Here is a 17743-nt window from a genome sequence, read left to right on the forward strand (position 1 = left end):
CCAAACCATATGCTAGCTGAGACCAAAACTGCATATAGTTAAACTTTGTGTCATTTGTCCTACCTTTTTTCCTGTGGCCCATGAGAAGTTTTTAGGGCTAAAAAGCAAGTAAGAGATTAATGTAACAAAACACCACCTTAGGAAGGAAATATGAGAAGATGTTAAAGTAAAATCCTTTTCTTTCTCTCTTTTGTTGCCTAGCGTTTTTGAAGCATTGGGGTAGTTGGAGTGGTTGGATTTTCCCTGGAATTGAGTGAGAAATTCAGAAGACTGAAGCCCAGGCTTACTGTCTACCTTTCACGGAGGCCTAGCCGTGAGAGGACAGAAGAAGGCACGTGGCGAATCATGACAGCTGACAAAGACAAAGACAAAGACAAAGAGAAGGACCGGGACCGAGATCGGGACCGAGAGAGAGATAAACGAGACAAAGCAAGAGAGAGTGAGAATTCAAGGCCACGCAGGAGCTGTACCTTGGAAGGAGGAGCCAAAAATTATGCCGAGAGCGATCACAGTGAAGATGAGGATAATGACAACAATAGTGCCACCACGGAGGAGTCCACCAAGAAGAACAAAAAGAAACCACCGAAAAAAAAATCTCGCTACGAAAGGACAGACACCGGCGAGATAACATCCTACATCACTGAGGATGATGTTGTCTACAGACCAGGAGGTAAGCAGCGTTGCATTTGGCCTTCACAGTGTTTGTGCTGGAGAAGGACATCAGCATTCACATGCCACTTTACGTGGTAGGGACGGCAGGGGACCCAGAAAAGGAGATGGTAGTTTGGGGTAGGAGACATCAAGGTAGGAAACACACTGACCCGCTTTTGGGCAGTTGGGTCCGCTGGCTTCTTGCTTGCGTCGGCCTCAACTTGGTCTTCCGTGCTCGCTGTGCACGTCAGTTCTTTCCTTGGGTCCCCTCTTGCTGCTTCTCTCCCTTCAACGTCTACTCAGTACATTTCCTCTTTTCATTTCCTCCTTGCTTTTTATCTTCAAACACAGGCAGTGGTGACCCTGCAGAATAGAATACCTGGTGGGGCAAGTAAACTTTAAGATTCTTAGAAGCAGGTGTTTCACATTGGCCACAGGAGTGAGCAGAAGCTCAAGAAATATTTGGAAAGACCTTTAAACCAAAGTAAATTTCTCCTGATAACCTCCTTTTCCAAGTCACTGAGCTTCAGGATCTCTGACCAATAATGATAGATGAAGACAACTAACTTGCTTTGTTTTCCAGATGATTTCCTATAGTTTACTCAGTATGTTGAGGTTCAAGGTATTGTTCAGAGAGAGACGGACCCAGCTTTCAGATGAGATGCAGGGAAACCAGTGCATGAGAACCTGCGGACGCCAGCAAAACTTTCCTTTTTCACGTAATGTGTTGTTTGTGTTCAGGTACTTTTCTTACAGAAGTCCGTAACACTAGCTACAATCATTTTGTTTGAATTATAATGCTGAGCAGTGACATGAATTTCATAGGAGATGGAATTAAGAATTAAAAACCTCCTGGTTGGAGGGTTTAGGGTTAGGGTGCCTGGGTGGCTCAGTCGGTTGAGTGTCCAGTGTTTGATTTTGGCTCAGGTTATGATCCCAGGGTCGTGGGATTGAGCCCCATGTCGGGCTCTGTGCTGAGTGTGGAGCCTGCTTGAGGTTCTGTCTGTCTCTCACTACCCCCCCCCCCCCCCCCCCGCCCTCCCGCCAAAAGACTCCGGTTTGCTGTTTTTCCAGGAAAGGGAGATTGAAGAAATGATGTTATGTCGTTAATCTGGTGCCGTTGTTCTACTGAGGAGTGCCGTCAGTTTGCTGAACTTTGCATGAAGTACTGGAATTTTTCCTTGTGTAGGAGTTTGTTTTGAATTTCCAAAGATAATCAAGATTAGAACTTACACAGTTACACTTGTAGTCACAGCTACAATTTATTGGTTGATGAGTGACTGAGAAGATATTTATGTGATGTAAAAGTGATCAGCGTTAGGTTTCAGAGAAGCCGGGGCTCTGCTGCGGAGATAGAGTCCCAGTCGAGTCACGTGTCGGTTATACTGCTGTCTGTGTCTGTGATTTTACAGACTTAGGTATTGCACAGTAAGAATTTCTGAGCCACTGAAGAATATCTCATTATAGAGTTACCATGGATAACTTGTGGGCCTGTTCAGTTCTAAATCATGAGAAAGGAATAGAATGTGTTAACTTCTTTAGGTACAGATTATAGTATTGTAACTTAAAAATAGGGAAAGATCTGGGGCTCGGTTGGTTAAGTGTCTTGACTCTTGGTTTTGGCTCAAGTCATGATCTTGATCTCACGGTTTGTGAGTTTGAGCCCCACGTCGGGCTCTGCACTGACAGCGTGGAGCCCGCTTGGGGTTCTCTCTCTCTCTCTCTCTCTCTCTCTCTCTCTCTCTCTCTCTCTCTCTGCTCCTCCCCTGCTTGCATGCATGCACACACACTCTCTCAAAATAAATAAATAAACATTAAAAGAAATAAGGAAATATCTTACTGTTCTTTTCTCATGATACATAACAATTCAATGCGGTGATGTGATCGTTTGGGTCATGGTCAAAAGGCCAACTGCCTCTTGCGGTGCCGAATGGCCGTCTTTCTCGATGGAACGTTACTCCTGTGTCAGTGGCGGTGCTTCCCGTGAGTATTTGTTGTCCGGTACACGTGGGAAACGCTGCACGTCCTATCCCTGTCCTAAGAGATTCATGGTGAATGACCCTGAGAAGTCCTGCAGTTGAGGAAACTTCTGTAACGTTTAAAAAACCCCCCACAAATCCTGCTGTTTTTCCCATTTATGGGATTGTGGTACCCTCTTTCTGCTGATTATCTCCCTAAGAGAAACCAGTGTTAAGAAAAGTAGTTCGAGAGCCACTGCACTTTCATTCTGCACCTTCTGCGGGATAATAGAAATCCTTCCTACTTGATGTTTGGAAGAGTATGTGAAAGAAAGTTGCTCGCGGCTTATTTACAAAACAGTGAGTTCTTAAAGTGTTTTGGAATTGAGCTGAGAATATTTATGGAGGCAGGCATTGTTCAGTGAATCTGAGGACCGTTGTGAAATATCAAAAAGGTATGCTTTCTCGGGAAGCTAAATATGTTATGAAGAATCTATGAAAACCCAAAGGATTTGAAAGTTTTCTGTGACACTCAGAGCATAACCACTTTGCGTGAGGTGCCCCTCGTACTTGGGAGGGTGACGGTGTCGTGCCTGGCACTGGCACATTGCCGGGTCCGGTGGATGTTTGGCTCTTTGGTGAGGAGACTAACCTTGACCTTCGGTGTTCTCCCCCCCCCCCCCCCCCCCCCCGCGCCCCTTCCTTTTTAGGAGAGGCTTTTGAAGTTGAAGGGCTTGGTTGCTGTCTCCAGATAGCTTCTTTCTAACTGGAGGGTTGTTAAACACTGCCTATTTTTATGTTTACACAAGCGTGGCGCTGTGTTTAGATTCCCAGATGGGACTTGATTTTTCTCCTTTCTTTTGTCTTCTTGTCTTTTTCTTTCTTGGCGCAGAGCACTATAGTACCATCTTTTGTTAGTGATGAAAAACCATTCTCACCCCGTCACAGAGATTCTGTATGCTTAGTTACATCTGAAATGTTTAGGTAGGAACTCCATAGGACGTCATAAGGGATTTCTTCAGTGTATTATTCTGTTCTGAAGATTAGATCTTTTATGCTTGTTGGTTTCTTTAGGACATAAAACACATTAAGTTTTGTGTTTTTGCTTTCTGTTTTTGTGAATTGGTTTTAATACTCAGATTAAGTGTAAAACATAGATAGTTCCCACTATAAGAACAAGCCCCACAGTGAGGATTAAAAAAAAAAAACCAAAAAACAAACCTAGCCTCTAACTGTACTTCCTTGTCCTAGGGGGACAGGTCTATCTATATTCAGATTATCTGGTCTGAGAAGAATGAGATTTTTTTGAGAAAATGGGTATGATTTAGAATTTGTCACTAGCTAAAATTTAATTTTATGCATGGTCACAACGAGCTCTTTCATGCCCCTGCTGTTCATCTCTGGAGTTATTTTTATTTTGTCCTTAGGAGCTCAGCAGGATAGACCTGAATGTACTCATTGCCCATGTTACTTCCTGCCTCCGGCCCTTTGCACTTGCTTTTGCCTCAGGCTAGTGAGTCCCCCCCCATACCTGCATACAGACAGATTTCCTTCTTTCCTATTCTTTTTTCAGTGTTCCCATTTCAGTGTCACTGCCTTTCCTCTCCCAGGTTACACAGATTTTCTTAATAAACACTGTCACAGCATTAAGTATCTTTTCTTCTAGAGCTTACAACTGATAATTTTCTGTTTATTTCTGTTATTTTGGGATTAATATTTGTCTCCCTCCTCCATAGAGGAAAAAGATCTGTTTTTTTTTTTTTTTTTTTTTTTTTTTGCCTATCATTGAATTCTTGGCACCTATGACAGTGGTTTACACATAGCACACCACTACGTGTACCAAATATTTGTTGAATAAATAAAATTCTGAAAACCTTTCAAAAATTTATTAACTGATTAATGATGTCAGGATTAAAATAATGCTCATGGAAGTCTATCTTGAATCATTTATTTGCCAATGAATGATTTAACAGACTTGTTGTAAAATAAAAACCAAAACCAAAAAGCTCGTGGGGCTCTATTATATATTGTCCCCATGTCTAATCTGACTTCTTTGTTGTCTATCAACCATTACTCTATTTTTGAGATGGCTGTCACGGTAACAAATTGATTTATTACACAGCTATGTGCAGCCAGATTTCCCTTACGGGCTTCTTTAGCATAGGATATTGATTTTTAAAGTTTGCTGTGGGTGGCATATTAATTTCTTTCCACTATTTTCTAATTCCCCTCCCCCAGCTTTATTGAGATAATTGATATATAATATTGTTCAGGATGTACAATATAGTGATTTTGTATATGTATACATTGCAGAACGATTACCACAGTAAGATTAGTTAACTTGTCCATTACCACATATAGGTACGTGTGTGTGTGTGTGTGTGTGTGTGTGTGTATGTGTGTGGTGAGAACTTCTAAAATTTGCTCTTTTAACAACTTTCAAACATGCAGTGCAGTATCGTTAACTGTAGTCACCATGCCGTACATAATATCCCCCAAACTTTTTCATCTTGTAGATGGAAGTTTGTATCCTTTGACCACCTTCAACCATCCCCTATAACCTCTGCCCCCCTCTCTCCCTGTGGCAAGTAGTAATCTCTTCTCCTGGTCTCTGTTTCTATGAGTTTGGTGTTGTTAGATTCCATGTCTAGGTGAGACCACACAGTATTTGTGTTTTTCTGTCTCTTTCACTTAGCATAATGCCCTCAAGTTTTATCCATGGTGTCAGGATTCCACCCCCAACCCTCCTGGTCCCTTTATGATGGCTGAATAATATTGTTTATGTATACGCCACATCTTCTTTTTTCATTCGTCCATTGGTGGACACTTAGGTTATTTCCATTTCTTGGCTATTGTAAATAATGCTGCAGTGAACATAAGGGTATGGATCTCTCTTCTAGATAGTCATTTCATTTCCTTTGGCTAAATACCCAGAGGTAGAATTGCTGGATCATACGGTGGTTCTGTTTTAGTTTTTTGAGGAATTTCCAAACCATTTTCCATAGTGAGTGGCTGTACCCATTTACATTCTCACCGAGTGTATTCGCTATTTTCAGTTAGATACTATGATTTTTTTTTTTTTTTTAATTCCTGATCAGGTAAAATAGTCAAAAAATTAAATTCAGATTATTGAGAGAGACTTTTTAATTTTAGCGTATCAGTTTGCTTGCTATTTTGATAAGGAAACACGTTCTTTAAAAAGTGCCTACTAGTTTGATTTTCTGTTTCTTGCATTTGGGGGGAAAGATTCAGGATTTTCAAGTTTGTTATATTTGTGTTCCTTCTACATTTATGAAAGTGTCGTATTTTTCATGAAGATAAATTTTCATAAAATTTTATATATGTTTTATATATAAAAGACAAAGAACTTTAAGTTTGTGGTTTATGAAATCTTAGGTGAAATAAAACATTTCCCCTTTTTATTTGCAAATTTTCCTCATTATTAGGAACTGGGGACTTGAACTGAAAAAAGACCTAGAAACTAGAATTGATTATACGTTGAACATTGAGGTGTTAATTTCTTTTGATACAAACGGAATTTAAGCTGGAAAAAAATCCAAACCAAACAAAATAAAACCTGGGAATCTGGTTTGAATCAGAATGGAATGTGCATATTTTAAAAAACATATTGAAGTTAAAAGTAGACTATTAAGCATAATGTTGAGTAGACACAAAAAAAGTATAACACTGTATGATTCCTTTTATATAAAGTTAACAAATAGGCAAGGCTAATCTTTGGTGTTCCGAAGTCGGGTTCTGGCTACACTGATGGGTGTAACTGGTGTCTGGAACGGAGCACGAATAGCACCCTCGGGGGTCTGGTCATGTTCTCTTTCGTGGTGACGCTGCTGCTTACGTGGGTTTGTTCACACTGTGAGAATTTATCATGCTTCGCACTTTTCTGCGTATGTGTTATACTTCAATGAAAAATTTAAAAAGAAAAAGTTAAAACATGAAACTATTTTCCTAATGGATAATTTCCCTTTGATTCAAGTTCCTAAAGAGGGAAAAGAGTCCCCAGCGTTTTACCAAATGGCATGTCTTAACATGTAGCTGCTGATTATTCCCCGAGGGGTTGGTCTCTGACCTGCTAAGAGACTGGCTTTGGTTTCCAAGTCTTGATTCTCTGAATAACTGAAAGCTTATCTATGGTAACCACTAAGACAAACCTTAGAAATAAAAAGCACAAATAAAGTTCTGCCATTTGGTGTTCCAGGACATAAATTTTTGGAGAAAATAAAACTGCATTCAATGCATAACTTTTTATCCATGTCTCTTGTGCTTGTAGAAGAATTTTAGGTAGATGTGACATACAAATGAAGGTGTCTTGGGGCGTTCTTATTTTGGGTTGCAGCACAACCCACTTTCTGATGAGAGCAAGAATATTTTTTGTGTAACAAGAAACGTAAATTCTGGATAAAGGAACCTTTAAGGCCCAGCTTGAATCAAGAAAGCGGTTTGACATGTGTTACAAGTTTGTTTGCACTTAATAAGCCTAATATTAACCTGCGTAATGCCTTTTGGTGGATCCCTGTTGTCAGTAGGATCGAGTCCACAGTGTTCACTGGCATACCAGACTCTCTTGTGATTGCATATCTACATAATCGTCTTTAGACCTCTTATTTGGGAGGAGGAAGCCCAGTGAGGCAGTGTACCCATTTGCTAGGGCTGCTGAGTGCCTTCAACAACAGACATAACTTGTCTCATAGTTTTGGAGGCTAGCACTTCAAGATCAAGGACAGGGTCCTTCATGCTCCTTGTGAAGGCAAGAGGAAAGTGTCTCTTTCTTCAGGCTTTTCTGAGCTTCTGGTAGTTCCTTGACTTGTGCACAACTGTAGTCTTCATATGGCGTTCTCCATGTAGGCCTGTCTCTGCATCTGCCCAAATTTCTCCTTGGCTTAAAAGGACACCAATCATTGGGGTGCCTGGGTGGCTCAGTCGGTTAAGCGTCCGACTCTGGCTCAGGTCATGATCTCACAGTCCATGAGTTCGAGCCCCATGTCAGGGTCTGTGCTGACAGCTCGGAGCCTGGAGCCTGCTTCAGATTCTGTGTCTCCCTCTCTCTCTGCCTCTCCCCCACTTGCACTCTGTCTCTCTCTCTGTCTCTCTGTTTCTCTCTCTCTCTCTCTCTCTCTCTCTCTGACCCTCCCCTGTTCATGCTCTGTTTCAAAAATAAATAAACATTAAAAAAAGAAATTAAAAAAAATTAAAACAAAAAAGGACACCAATCACGGTGGATTAGGGCCCTCACCCTGCTACATAGGGTGTTAGGGGCCACCTCATTGTAGCTCGTTACATCTGCATTGATGCTTTTTTCTGAAATGTAAGGTCACATTCTGAGTATTGGTGGTTAGGACTTCACATCTGAATTTTGGGGGAATACAATTCAGTCCATAACAGGTGGGTAGAGCTTTGTTGCTAGGTAGACAGACTCGGGCCTGAGTGAGCACATCAGCTGTATTTAGTTCTGTGTCCTTGGAACAGTTGTGAAAAAAGGATTTTTTTTAAGTTTGCTTATTTTAAGAGAGAGACGTGGGAGGGGCAGAGAGAGGGAGAGAGAGAATCCCAAGCAGGCTCTGCATCGTCAGCGCGGAGTCCGATGCGGGGCTCCAACCCACGAACCGTGAGATCGTGACCTGAGCTGAAACCAAGAGTTGGATGCTTAACTGACTGAGCCACCCTGGCTTTTATTTTGTTTTGTTTTGTTTTGTCTTTTTTTTTAGAGAGAGAGAGAGAGAGACATAGCACGTGTGTGTGGACAGGGGAGGGAACAGAAGGGGAGAGAGAGAATTTTAAGCTCAGCATGGACCCCCGATGGGCTCAATTCCACCACAACCCTGGGATCTTGACCTGAGCCGAAATGAAGAGCCGGATGCTTAACTGACTGAACCACCCATGCCCCCCAAACATGTACTTCTTGTTTTTAATTACATTACAAATGTGCTTTTAGTTGTAGATTGCATTAATTTTTATTTTTCCCACTTTTATTGAAATTTTATTTCATCTTTTTCTGAGCCTCAAGAAGTGATTGCCTTTTAGTGCCTATTAGGAAGGTAGCCAAATTCTGCATATGTAAAAGAAAAATTTTAGCACATTAAAAGTTATTACTTTATCTCTCTGGGGGTAGAAGAAATGAGAAATTGCTGTTCTAAAATTACCGTAACAAAAAAATGGAAAGTGATGGAAATTTTATGACTAATTGTATCTTTTTTGATTTCCTAAGGAAAGAAGGGGTCATTAAGTATAGTGGACCATGTACTCTAGAGACACCTGCTGCTCCCAGTGTTGGCCACAGATTGACATCCATGAGAGTTGGTTAGAAATGCAGAATCTCAGGTTCTACACCGGATCTGCTGAATCGGAGTTCTTGTTATCATGAGATTCCTAGGTGATTTAAATACATATTAAAGGTGGAGAGTCATCGATCTAGACCAGTGCTTCCCAGGCTTTTTCAAGTTAAGGTACAAATGGAAAATGAGCACATTGCCTTACGGGCTGAGAGACCAGCCTCCCAGCACACCTGTCAGTTATTTATGACAGACTAGAATTTAGGCTGATCTAAAAACAAGAAAAAAAAAGGAGGCCGGGGGGAAGGAAGATAGGCCTCCATGGCTTGAGATTTTGATGTGACAGAAAGCACATACGGTTCAGGAGGAACAGAGCAGTCGACTAATCAGTTGGGAATGATTTGGACCTTATAAAGTGCTTGGTTGCAGAAGGAACTGTGAACTTGGGTGGAAGCAGACACCTGGTGGGGGGAGTGTGGAAGCTGTAGCCATGGATGGTAACTAACCACCACGTTTAAAGCACCTCCTGTTGGGGAGCCTGGGTGGCTCAGTCTCCCGCTTCCTGAGTTCGATCCCCACGTCAGGCTCTGTGCTGATAGCGGATTCTGTGTTGCTCTTGCTTTCTGCCCCTCCCTTGTTCGCACATGCATGCGCGCGTGCGCTCTCTCTCTCTCTCAAAAATAAATAAACATTAATTTTTTTTTTTTTTAAAGCATCTACTGTTTCCAGTACTGGGCTTATTTTACGTGTGCTGTTGCTAGTCCTTAAAAAGTCCCTGTAGGGGCACCTGGGTGGCTCAGTCAGTTGGGCGTCCGACTTTGGCTCAGGTCACGATCTTGTGGTTCAAGCCCCTCGTCAGGCTCTGTGCTGACAGCTCGGAGCCTGGAGCCTGCTTCAGATTCTGTCTCTCTCTCTCTCTGCCCCTCCCCCACTCACACTCTGTCTCTCTCTCAAAAATCAAATAAAAACATTAAAAAATTTTTTAAAAAGTACCTGTAAAACCTAGTCGTTTCCCTGTTACACAGATGAGGAAACTAAGGCACAGAGGCCAGTGTCACAGAGCTAGTTTGTAAGATGGAATGGGCCTGTGACAGAATTGTTAAGGCCAAGAATGGATGGACATTTATATAAAATATTGAAGATGATACCAAAAACACACCTTTTGAAAGGAGATTAGGCCCATTTCTTTTTTTAAATTTTTATTTAATTTTATTTTTTAAAATTACATCCAAATTAGCATATAGTGCAACAGTGATTTCAGGAGTTGATTCCTTAATGCCCCTTACCCATTTAGCCCATCCCCCCTCCCACACCCCGTCCAGTAACCCTCTGTTTGTTCTCCATATTTAAGAGTCTCTTCTGTTTTGTCCCCCTCCATATTTTTATATTATTTTTGCTTCCCTTCCCTTATGTTCATCTGTTCTGTCTTAAAGTCCTTATATGAGTGAAGTCATACGATATTTGTTTTTCTCTAATTTTGCTTAGCATAATACCCTCCAGTTCCATCCACGTAGTTGCAAATGGCAAGATTTCATTCTTTTTGATTGCCGACTAATACTCCATTACACACACACACACACACACACACACACACACACACACATACATACACACATACACACACCACATCTTCTTTCTCCATTCATCCATCGATGGACATTTGGGCTCTTTGCATACTTTGGCTGTTGTCGATAGTGCTGCTATAAACATGGGGGTGCATGTGCCCCTTCGAAAGAGCACACAAGTGTCTCTTGGATAAATACCTAGTAGTGCAATTGCTGGGTCATAGGGTAGTTCTATTTTTAATTTTTTGAGGAACCTCCATACTATTTTCCAGAGAGGCTGTACCAGTTTGCATTCCCACCAGCAGTGCAAAAGAGATAGATGAGGCCCATTTCTTGGAAAATGCAAATGGTATGATTAGTTTGCTATTTTTCTTCATTTTTTTGTTTGTTTTCTTGTTTGTTTCCCTGCTTCTGCGATTAGCTAGCATCTTGCCTGCTTTTGGAAATTATTTCTCAGTTCACACACACACAGAATGATTGTTGAGAAGGTAAATGCATAACAATTATGGGAAATATGCTGAGCCAGGAGAGGTACATTGTTCCAGAATATTTAGGCTAATGCTGATTACTAGGTTTGAATTCTTAACTCAGCAACTGAAAGAGAAATACGTAGTTTTTGTGATTTAATAAAAGTGATCATACTGTATTGTTAAAGTTTTCTGAATGCAAAGCTGGAGAGAACATTGGTCACATCACAGACAAAAATAATTCATTGATAGGGTATCTTACAGATAGGATGGAAACCTGTTTGGAATGAGGGCAGTTCTTATTTTTGGTCCGCAGGCACTAATGACCAATCTTTGTGGGTGCCCCCACAGCATTTTCCTGTCCTTGCTGTCACTCAGCCTGAGGCATGTTCACAGAAGAGTAAATTCAGTTGGTCAAGCTTGAATTGCATGTCTGTGTCTTAGATAAAAAAGGACAGAAACCTTGATTTATTGGGGCGCCTGGGTGGCTCAGTCGGTTGAGGGTCCGACGTCAGCTCAGGTCATGGTCTCGCAGTTCGTGAGTTCGAGCCCCGCGTCGGGCTCTGTGCCAACAAACAGCTCCGAGCCTGGAGCCTGCTTCAGATTCTGTATCTCTCCCTCTCTCCCCCTCCCATGCTCATGCTCTGCCTCTCTCTGTCTCTCAAAAATAAATAAATGTTAAAAAAAATTAAAAAAAAAAAAGAAACCTTGATTTATTGCTCCCCCTTAAAACTGCACGTGGTTGGACTAAGGTAATTCCCCACGATGAAATTAGGATGCTTTTCTGTAGGGGGAATAGGTGAGAGCCGGCTGGAAAATGACACACGTTCACTAGGTGCCACTTCATTGGGAGACTCTCACTGTAACACTGAATTCGGTGAGAACTTGTAACAACATACGGATATTTATATTATCTTTATATTATTTATAGTATAGTTCATTTTGCTGTGTATGTGGTCAGTAAATAGAGGAGTGAGGTCAGTGGAATGTAGTTTGTGCTGGTCCCTATGCAGCTGTTCCTAAGCAAGAGGAATGTGAATAGAGGGGCAGAGTTTATACTGTATAGTTAATCCTGTGTTGTAGTGTAGTCTTACATTTTAGCAGAAAAGGAAAAAGTAGGTGAGAATTTAAACCTTTAATTTGGCTGTTGCACTGGCATGAACCCTTTCATCTCTATTTAAAAATGAAATGAGATAATGAGCACCTGCGCCCTAGGCATCTCTCCCCCCCATCTGAGAAAGCCGGCCCTCCCCACCTCACACACTTGACTCTGGCAGGCCACCTTGCCTGCTGTGCTCACCTTCACAGAAACTCCAGGTTAATCTGTATTGTTTTGGTGCCTTCAGGCCAGCATCTGTTGTTTTAGGTATTCGAAATATTCCCTGAAGCAACCTTCAGCCCCTCTGGGGTGCCTACGTGGGCTGTGGTATTTCTTGAGGTATAATTATTGATTTAGGGAGATGTAATAATCTGATTTCTGAGCTGTGTAGGTTTTGAGGGGTCTGCCCCTTTCCCAGTGTTTTATATAAGCCCTTTTATTCTTAGGAGCATTTTCTGCGGAACTCTAGGTCTTCCCAGCATCATAATACACAGTGTTACAGTAGAAGTTATTACATACATGAGAAACAATGAATCAGAATGTGTTCTAAAACTGTGTACTCAAAAAGAAACAAGAATGTTTCGTATGTAGCCTTAAAAATCACCCTTGATAATGGCAAGAGTGTGTTAATTGGTAATTTTTTTTTTTTAATGTTTATTTTTGAGAGAGAGACAGAGAGCACGATCAGGGGAGGGGCAGAGAGAGAGGGAGACACAGAATCCGAAGCAGCTCCAGGCTCTGAGCTGTCAGCACAGAGCCTGACGAGGGGATCGAACTCACGAACCACGAGATCATGACCTGAGCCAAAGTCAGATGCTCAACCGACTGAGGCACCCAGGTGCCCCAATTGGTAATTCTTTGAAGTCATCTTTATGAGCAGTTAATCATCAAATTCAGGAATGTAGGTTTCTGGCAGTCTTCTCTCAGTGACCTGCATCCCACATTCTAGGTGCTTCATCATCCATTCCCCAAATATTTACTAGCACAGGCAGGGGTGGTGACTACAGGCTTGAGTGTTCACCCTGTGTTCCTTGGGTGGCCTTTCTTGAATAGCATGTCTTGAATGTGCCCTCTTTCCAGGTTGGGCAGTAAATACATACAGAGCAGTTGATCTTGGGACCTTCTTGGGAAGGGTCTTTAAGGCTGATATTTATGTGCAGAAAAGATGATGTGTATATATATATACACACAAACAAAGACATATATAAAAGGTATACTTTGGTTTGAAAAATTGGTATTCAGTTTGTTATAAATTAAAGGATACTGCTTCACTTTTTTTTTTTTCCCTGCTCTACTTTAAAAAAGTCCAGTTTACTTATCTTAACCCTTGTAAATTAAACAAGTTTTAACAATCACTTTTAAGGGCTTTTGAATTATGATTGGTCTTATTTATAAAGTAGTTAGTATCTTTAGTATTGAGACTTGGAAATAATTAAATATTTGATTTCTATTGTTAAGGGAGCTATTAACACAGATCTTCTCAAATACTTAACTTCTTATAAATGAAGTAAATTAGACCTATTAATAAAGTGAACCTAAAAAGGTACCTTAGCTATTTCAGTGCTGGGCATAAACTTACTTAGGTTTCAATCCCGACTGCATGTTTGAATGCATTTCACATAGAGAGACATTCCAGCACAATCTACCACTGAGGGTGGGCAGAGGTGGCGAGGGACAACTTCTGTGCTTTTATTTCTTCATAGGCGAAATGGGGATCAGAGTACCCACCTCAAGCCTGTGATGGGGATTAAGTGAGTATACATAGATATGGAGGGCTTCTTTAGAAAAGACCAGGCCTAAAATAAAGTCCTAGGTTTTACTTTTTAAAATTGGAATTATGGGTCTGTTGTTGTAAGCCAAATTCCTTTAACTATAAAAAGAATAAAAATATCGAATATTTCCTGATCTTCTTTATTAACCCAGAAAATGTTAATATAGTATTTTTTTGTTTTTTTCTGAGAGAGAGGGCACAAGTGAGTGAGGGGCAGAGAGAGAGACAGAGAGAGAGAGAGAGAGAAGTAGGGCTCACCTGAAGCAGGTTCCCGTTTGTTTGTTTGTTTTAAATACCCATAGCGGGGCTCGTGTTCACCTGAAGCAGGGCTCATGCTCACCCAAAGTGGGGCTTGAGCTCATCCAAGGCGGGATTTGAACTCACAAACCGTGAGATCATGACCTGAGCCCAAGGCAGGTGTGTTTCACTGACTGAGCCACCCAGGTGCCCAATATACTGTTGATTTTCTTAAATCTTTCTCAATTCTAAATCTTTGCAGGGATAAAGGATATCAGTTTAAGGAGGTCATTACTACCCCAGTTAATTCGGGTGACTTAATTTTTAACGACAGGTTTTTCAGCTGTTCAACCTTTTCGGATACGTACACCTGCTAAAGGAAGATCTTTATAGTCACTTAGCCCTCCATCTCCAAAACTCTGAAAGGAGGCGGCTTCTCACCTCGCCTCACCTATTCTTTGGCCACAGAAGTCTGCAACCCTGTTGTGGTTGACTGTCTGCCCCCCTCCTCGCTTTAAAACATTCATTTCAGGTTTGCCTCTATGGACAGTTGAACATGATGGGGATCCCAGGGTGTATGTGCTTCCTCTCCAAAGATGAAGATCTTTGGCCCTAATAATAGGATTTTGTGTTCTTCACTTTCTCAGCCCTATGTAATCCTTATGAGTCTTTAAAATGTCTGGTGGCATGCTCACTCGTTCACACGGTCTTGTCTGACTAGTGACATCTTATGAAGTTATTCAGTGACACAGGAGTAGGCTCAGACACAACTTCTCATTACCTAAAAGATATCTCAATAAAGAAACTGGAAACCCACGGAATTGCTGGCTAAAGTTATTTTGATAGTGGACATTGCTCTCAAACCTCTCTGTTGATGTTAATGTGGCTCCTGTTGGACATAGGCTCTGGCTTCAGGACCTCACTCCGGTGGGTCAGTCGTGGTGCACTCCTGGTTATGAGTAATTACGTGTCTGAATTGGACTTGTGTCTAGCTATGATTTGAGTTTGCCATAGTTGATAGAGAGCTTTTGTTTTGGTGGTATTGGTTATCCAGTTTATTTATTGCCTCTTGAGACCCTTTCTGGAGTACATCATGTTGAATATGGAAAGCTGGCTTTTGTGTGTGTGTGTGGCGGGGGGGTGGGGGTGGGGGCAGGAGGGTGTCACAGTAGACCCTGCATCTATCTCGCCAATTCAAAACGTTATATGAAGTTTAAAAAAAAAAAAAAAAAAAAGGCAAGATGCAGGATTTATCAAAAACCCCTTCATACTCGATATTTCGATAAAAGGACTAAGAAGCCCAGTATTTTTTTTTTTTCTTAATTGATGGTACGCAGCTTGGCTTATTAATACCCGTTCACAGATACCAGAGAGCAAGCTTACCTGTTGTTCACTGTCACCCTGTCTGCCAAGTTGTGAACATGGTTTTCACACAAGAAGGTACAAGAACTACAATAAAGGAAGAATGAATGGTAAAGAAAACCAAACTAGATGAGAAAAATAGATCATCTAAATTAGATGGCAAATGGATTTTATCTCCTTTTCCAGGTGATTGAGGGTGAATGTAGTACATTTGGAAGGAGTGCTCTGATCAATTGACTATGTTTTTCTTTCTTTTTTTTTTTTTTTTTTTTTAACGTTTATTTGTTTTTGAGACAGAGAGAGACAGAGCATGAACAGGGGAGGGTCAGAGAAAGAGGGAGACACAGAATCCGAAACAGGCTCCAGGCTCCGAGCTGTCAGCACAGAGCCCGACGTGGGGCTCGAACTCACGGACCGCGAGATCATGACCTGAGCCGAAGTCGGCCGCTTAACCAACTGAGCCACCCAGGCGCCCCTGACTATGTTTTTCTTGAGTGCAGATATGGGAACATTTTCCATCCCTGATCTGGATTCACAGATGAGCTGAGTTTTTAGCCCAGATGATGAGGGACATGACAAGGAATTTGGAGACGTGATGTTAGAGGCACTCTACTATCCTTGTTAAGGCGTTAGTTAAAAGCTTTATTGTGTATGTTTCAGGCTAGTATACTTGATATTACCTCTAGAAAAATTCTTGAGCAATTTATAAACATAACACTGCAGATCAAATGTGTCATTTTCAAATCAAAACCCTTTTATAGTGTAGTCTTCTATGGCATAAAATTTCCATTGTCATTTGAGCTGCTTTACTTACTTAGTTAGCATTTCTAGAGTAGTGGTCAGCAAACTTTTTCTGTAAAGGGCCAGATAGTTAATGTTTTCAGCTTTGCTGTAGGCCATGGAGTCTGTGTTGTAACAACTCGATTCTGCCCTTGTGTCATAAGAGCAGCAATAGATAGACAAGATACAAATGAATGGGCATTGCTGTGTTCCAATAAAACCTTATTTGTGGACACTGACGTTTAGAGTTGTGTTATTTTCACATGTCGGGAAATATTCCCTTCCTCAATTAAAATATGTAAAAACCATTCTTTGCTTGTGGGTCTTACAAAAACAGGCAGTGGGGTCAGATTTGACCTATAGGCCATAGTGACAGTCTCTGCTGTGTGGGTTTCCTGCCATGACCTCTAACTCTTCCTGTTCTAATAATCCTTAAACTTCTTTCACCACCTAGTATTTTGTGCTACCTTTAAAATTTTAATTTGCTTTATCTAGTTAAATTAAAAAAATACTTTTTATTTGCTTGTATTGTTGAAACTTGTTGACATTAAGTTGTAATTTTTCCTGCTTCTCATCAGACTCTATGAGGCATAGAAAGATGCTTTATGAATAAGGTAGTTGTTGGGATCCCCCCCACCCCACCCCCCACCAGCCCCCCGGTTAATTCAGCATAAATTCTTCTCAAGAAGTTTGCCAGTGGAGAAGATATCCCTGTGAAGTAGTTGCCATCCCAGGTCATGCCACTTTGAAGCCCTGTGTTTATTTCTGTGTTCTTTTTGAGTGTATATACATCTCCCCTACATAGAAACTGAATGAGGAAAGAAAGTAAATTAGTTCATATGTCACCATTATAAACTGGCCCAAATCATCAATATCTCCAGAGACGGTATCACCTCACAGTTGTGTGATGTGTTTTGGGAGTCTTATTTGTTGGTTGGTTGTAAAAGCAAGCCAGCAAGCAGCCTTCCAGAGACTTCTCTGTCCTGCACAGAACCTGGAGAAACTGGATTAACAGCACAGCATGGGGAGAGACCCCAGAGGGGCGGGGTTCTATTGTTTGAATCTCCAAGCTGGATACCGAAATCAGCCTGATGGACTGTGACGAACAGAGTCCCAAATCACAGTGGAACAAGATTTATATTTACTTAGAGTCTAATTGGACTGAGATTTCCTGCAGTTATGTTAAAATCCTCGGCCCTTTTGCTTAGTGAGCAAGCGTTTGAACTCCTAAGCTCTGGAGGTTTAGCTTTTGCTGGCTCAATTAATTGTTAAATGTTCCCTTTATTATAATTATACATCGATGCCTTGCTTTGTAGTAGCTGAGGAAATTGCTGAAAGAGTTGTTTAATCTGTTACACTCTATCAGTTTTGTAAAAAGCTCTTTTTAAAAGGAAACAATTTTGATCTGAAGTGGCATGGTGATATTTGAGTTGGAGAGCATCATTGAAATTGAAATGCTGGAATTTGGCTCCACTCGTGACAGGGATTGGCTTGTAGTTGACGTTGACCCATGTGTTTGTCATCTTTCCAGATGCTGCCTTCTATTTATTCTGACGGCTTCACCAG

The 17743-nt window shown here is 41.3% G+C and overlaps 1 protein-coding gene across 6 annotated transcripts in view; it reads left to right on the forward strand.

The window, feature by feature from the left end:
• The window catches only part of RERE (arginine-glutamic acid dipeptide repeats), a 424018-nt gene that overhangs the window by 161763 nt on the left and 244512 nt on the right, over positions 1–17743 (forward strand). For all 6 annotated transcript variants that reach the window (XM_060621655.3, XM_060621656.3, XM_060621657.3 and 3 more), the window contains exon 2: positions 202–670. In XM_060621655.3, coding sequence (XP_060477638.1) covers positions 346–670 — 325 coding nt within the window. In that variant the 5' untranslated portion in view covers positions 202–345. The remainder of the gene's footprint in view (positions 1–201; positions 671–17743) is intronic.

This window comes from Panthera onca, chromosome C1 (assembly GCF_046562875.1).
Source record: "Panthera onca isolate mPanOnc1 chromosome C1, mPanOnc1 haplotype 2, whole genome shotgun sequence".
Classification (NCBI taxonomy): domain Eukaryota; kingdom Metazoa; phylum Chordata; class Mammalia; order Carnivora; family Felidae; genus Panthera; species Panthera onca.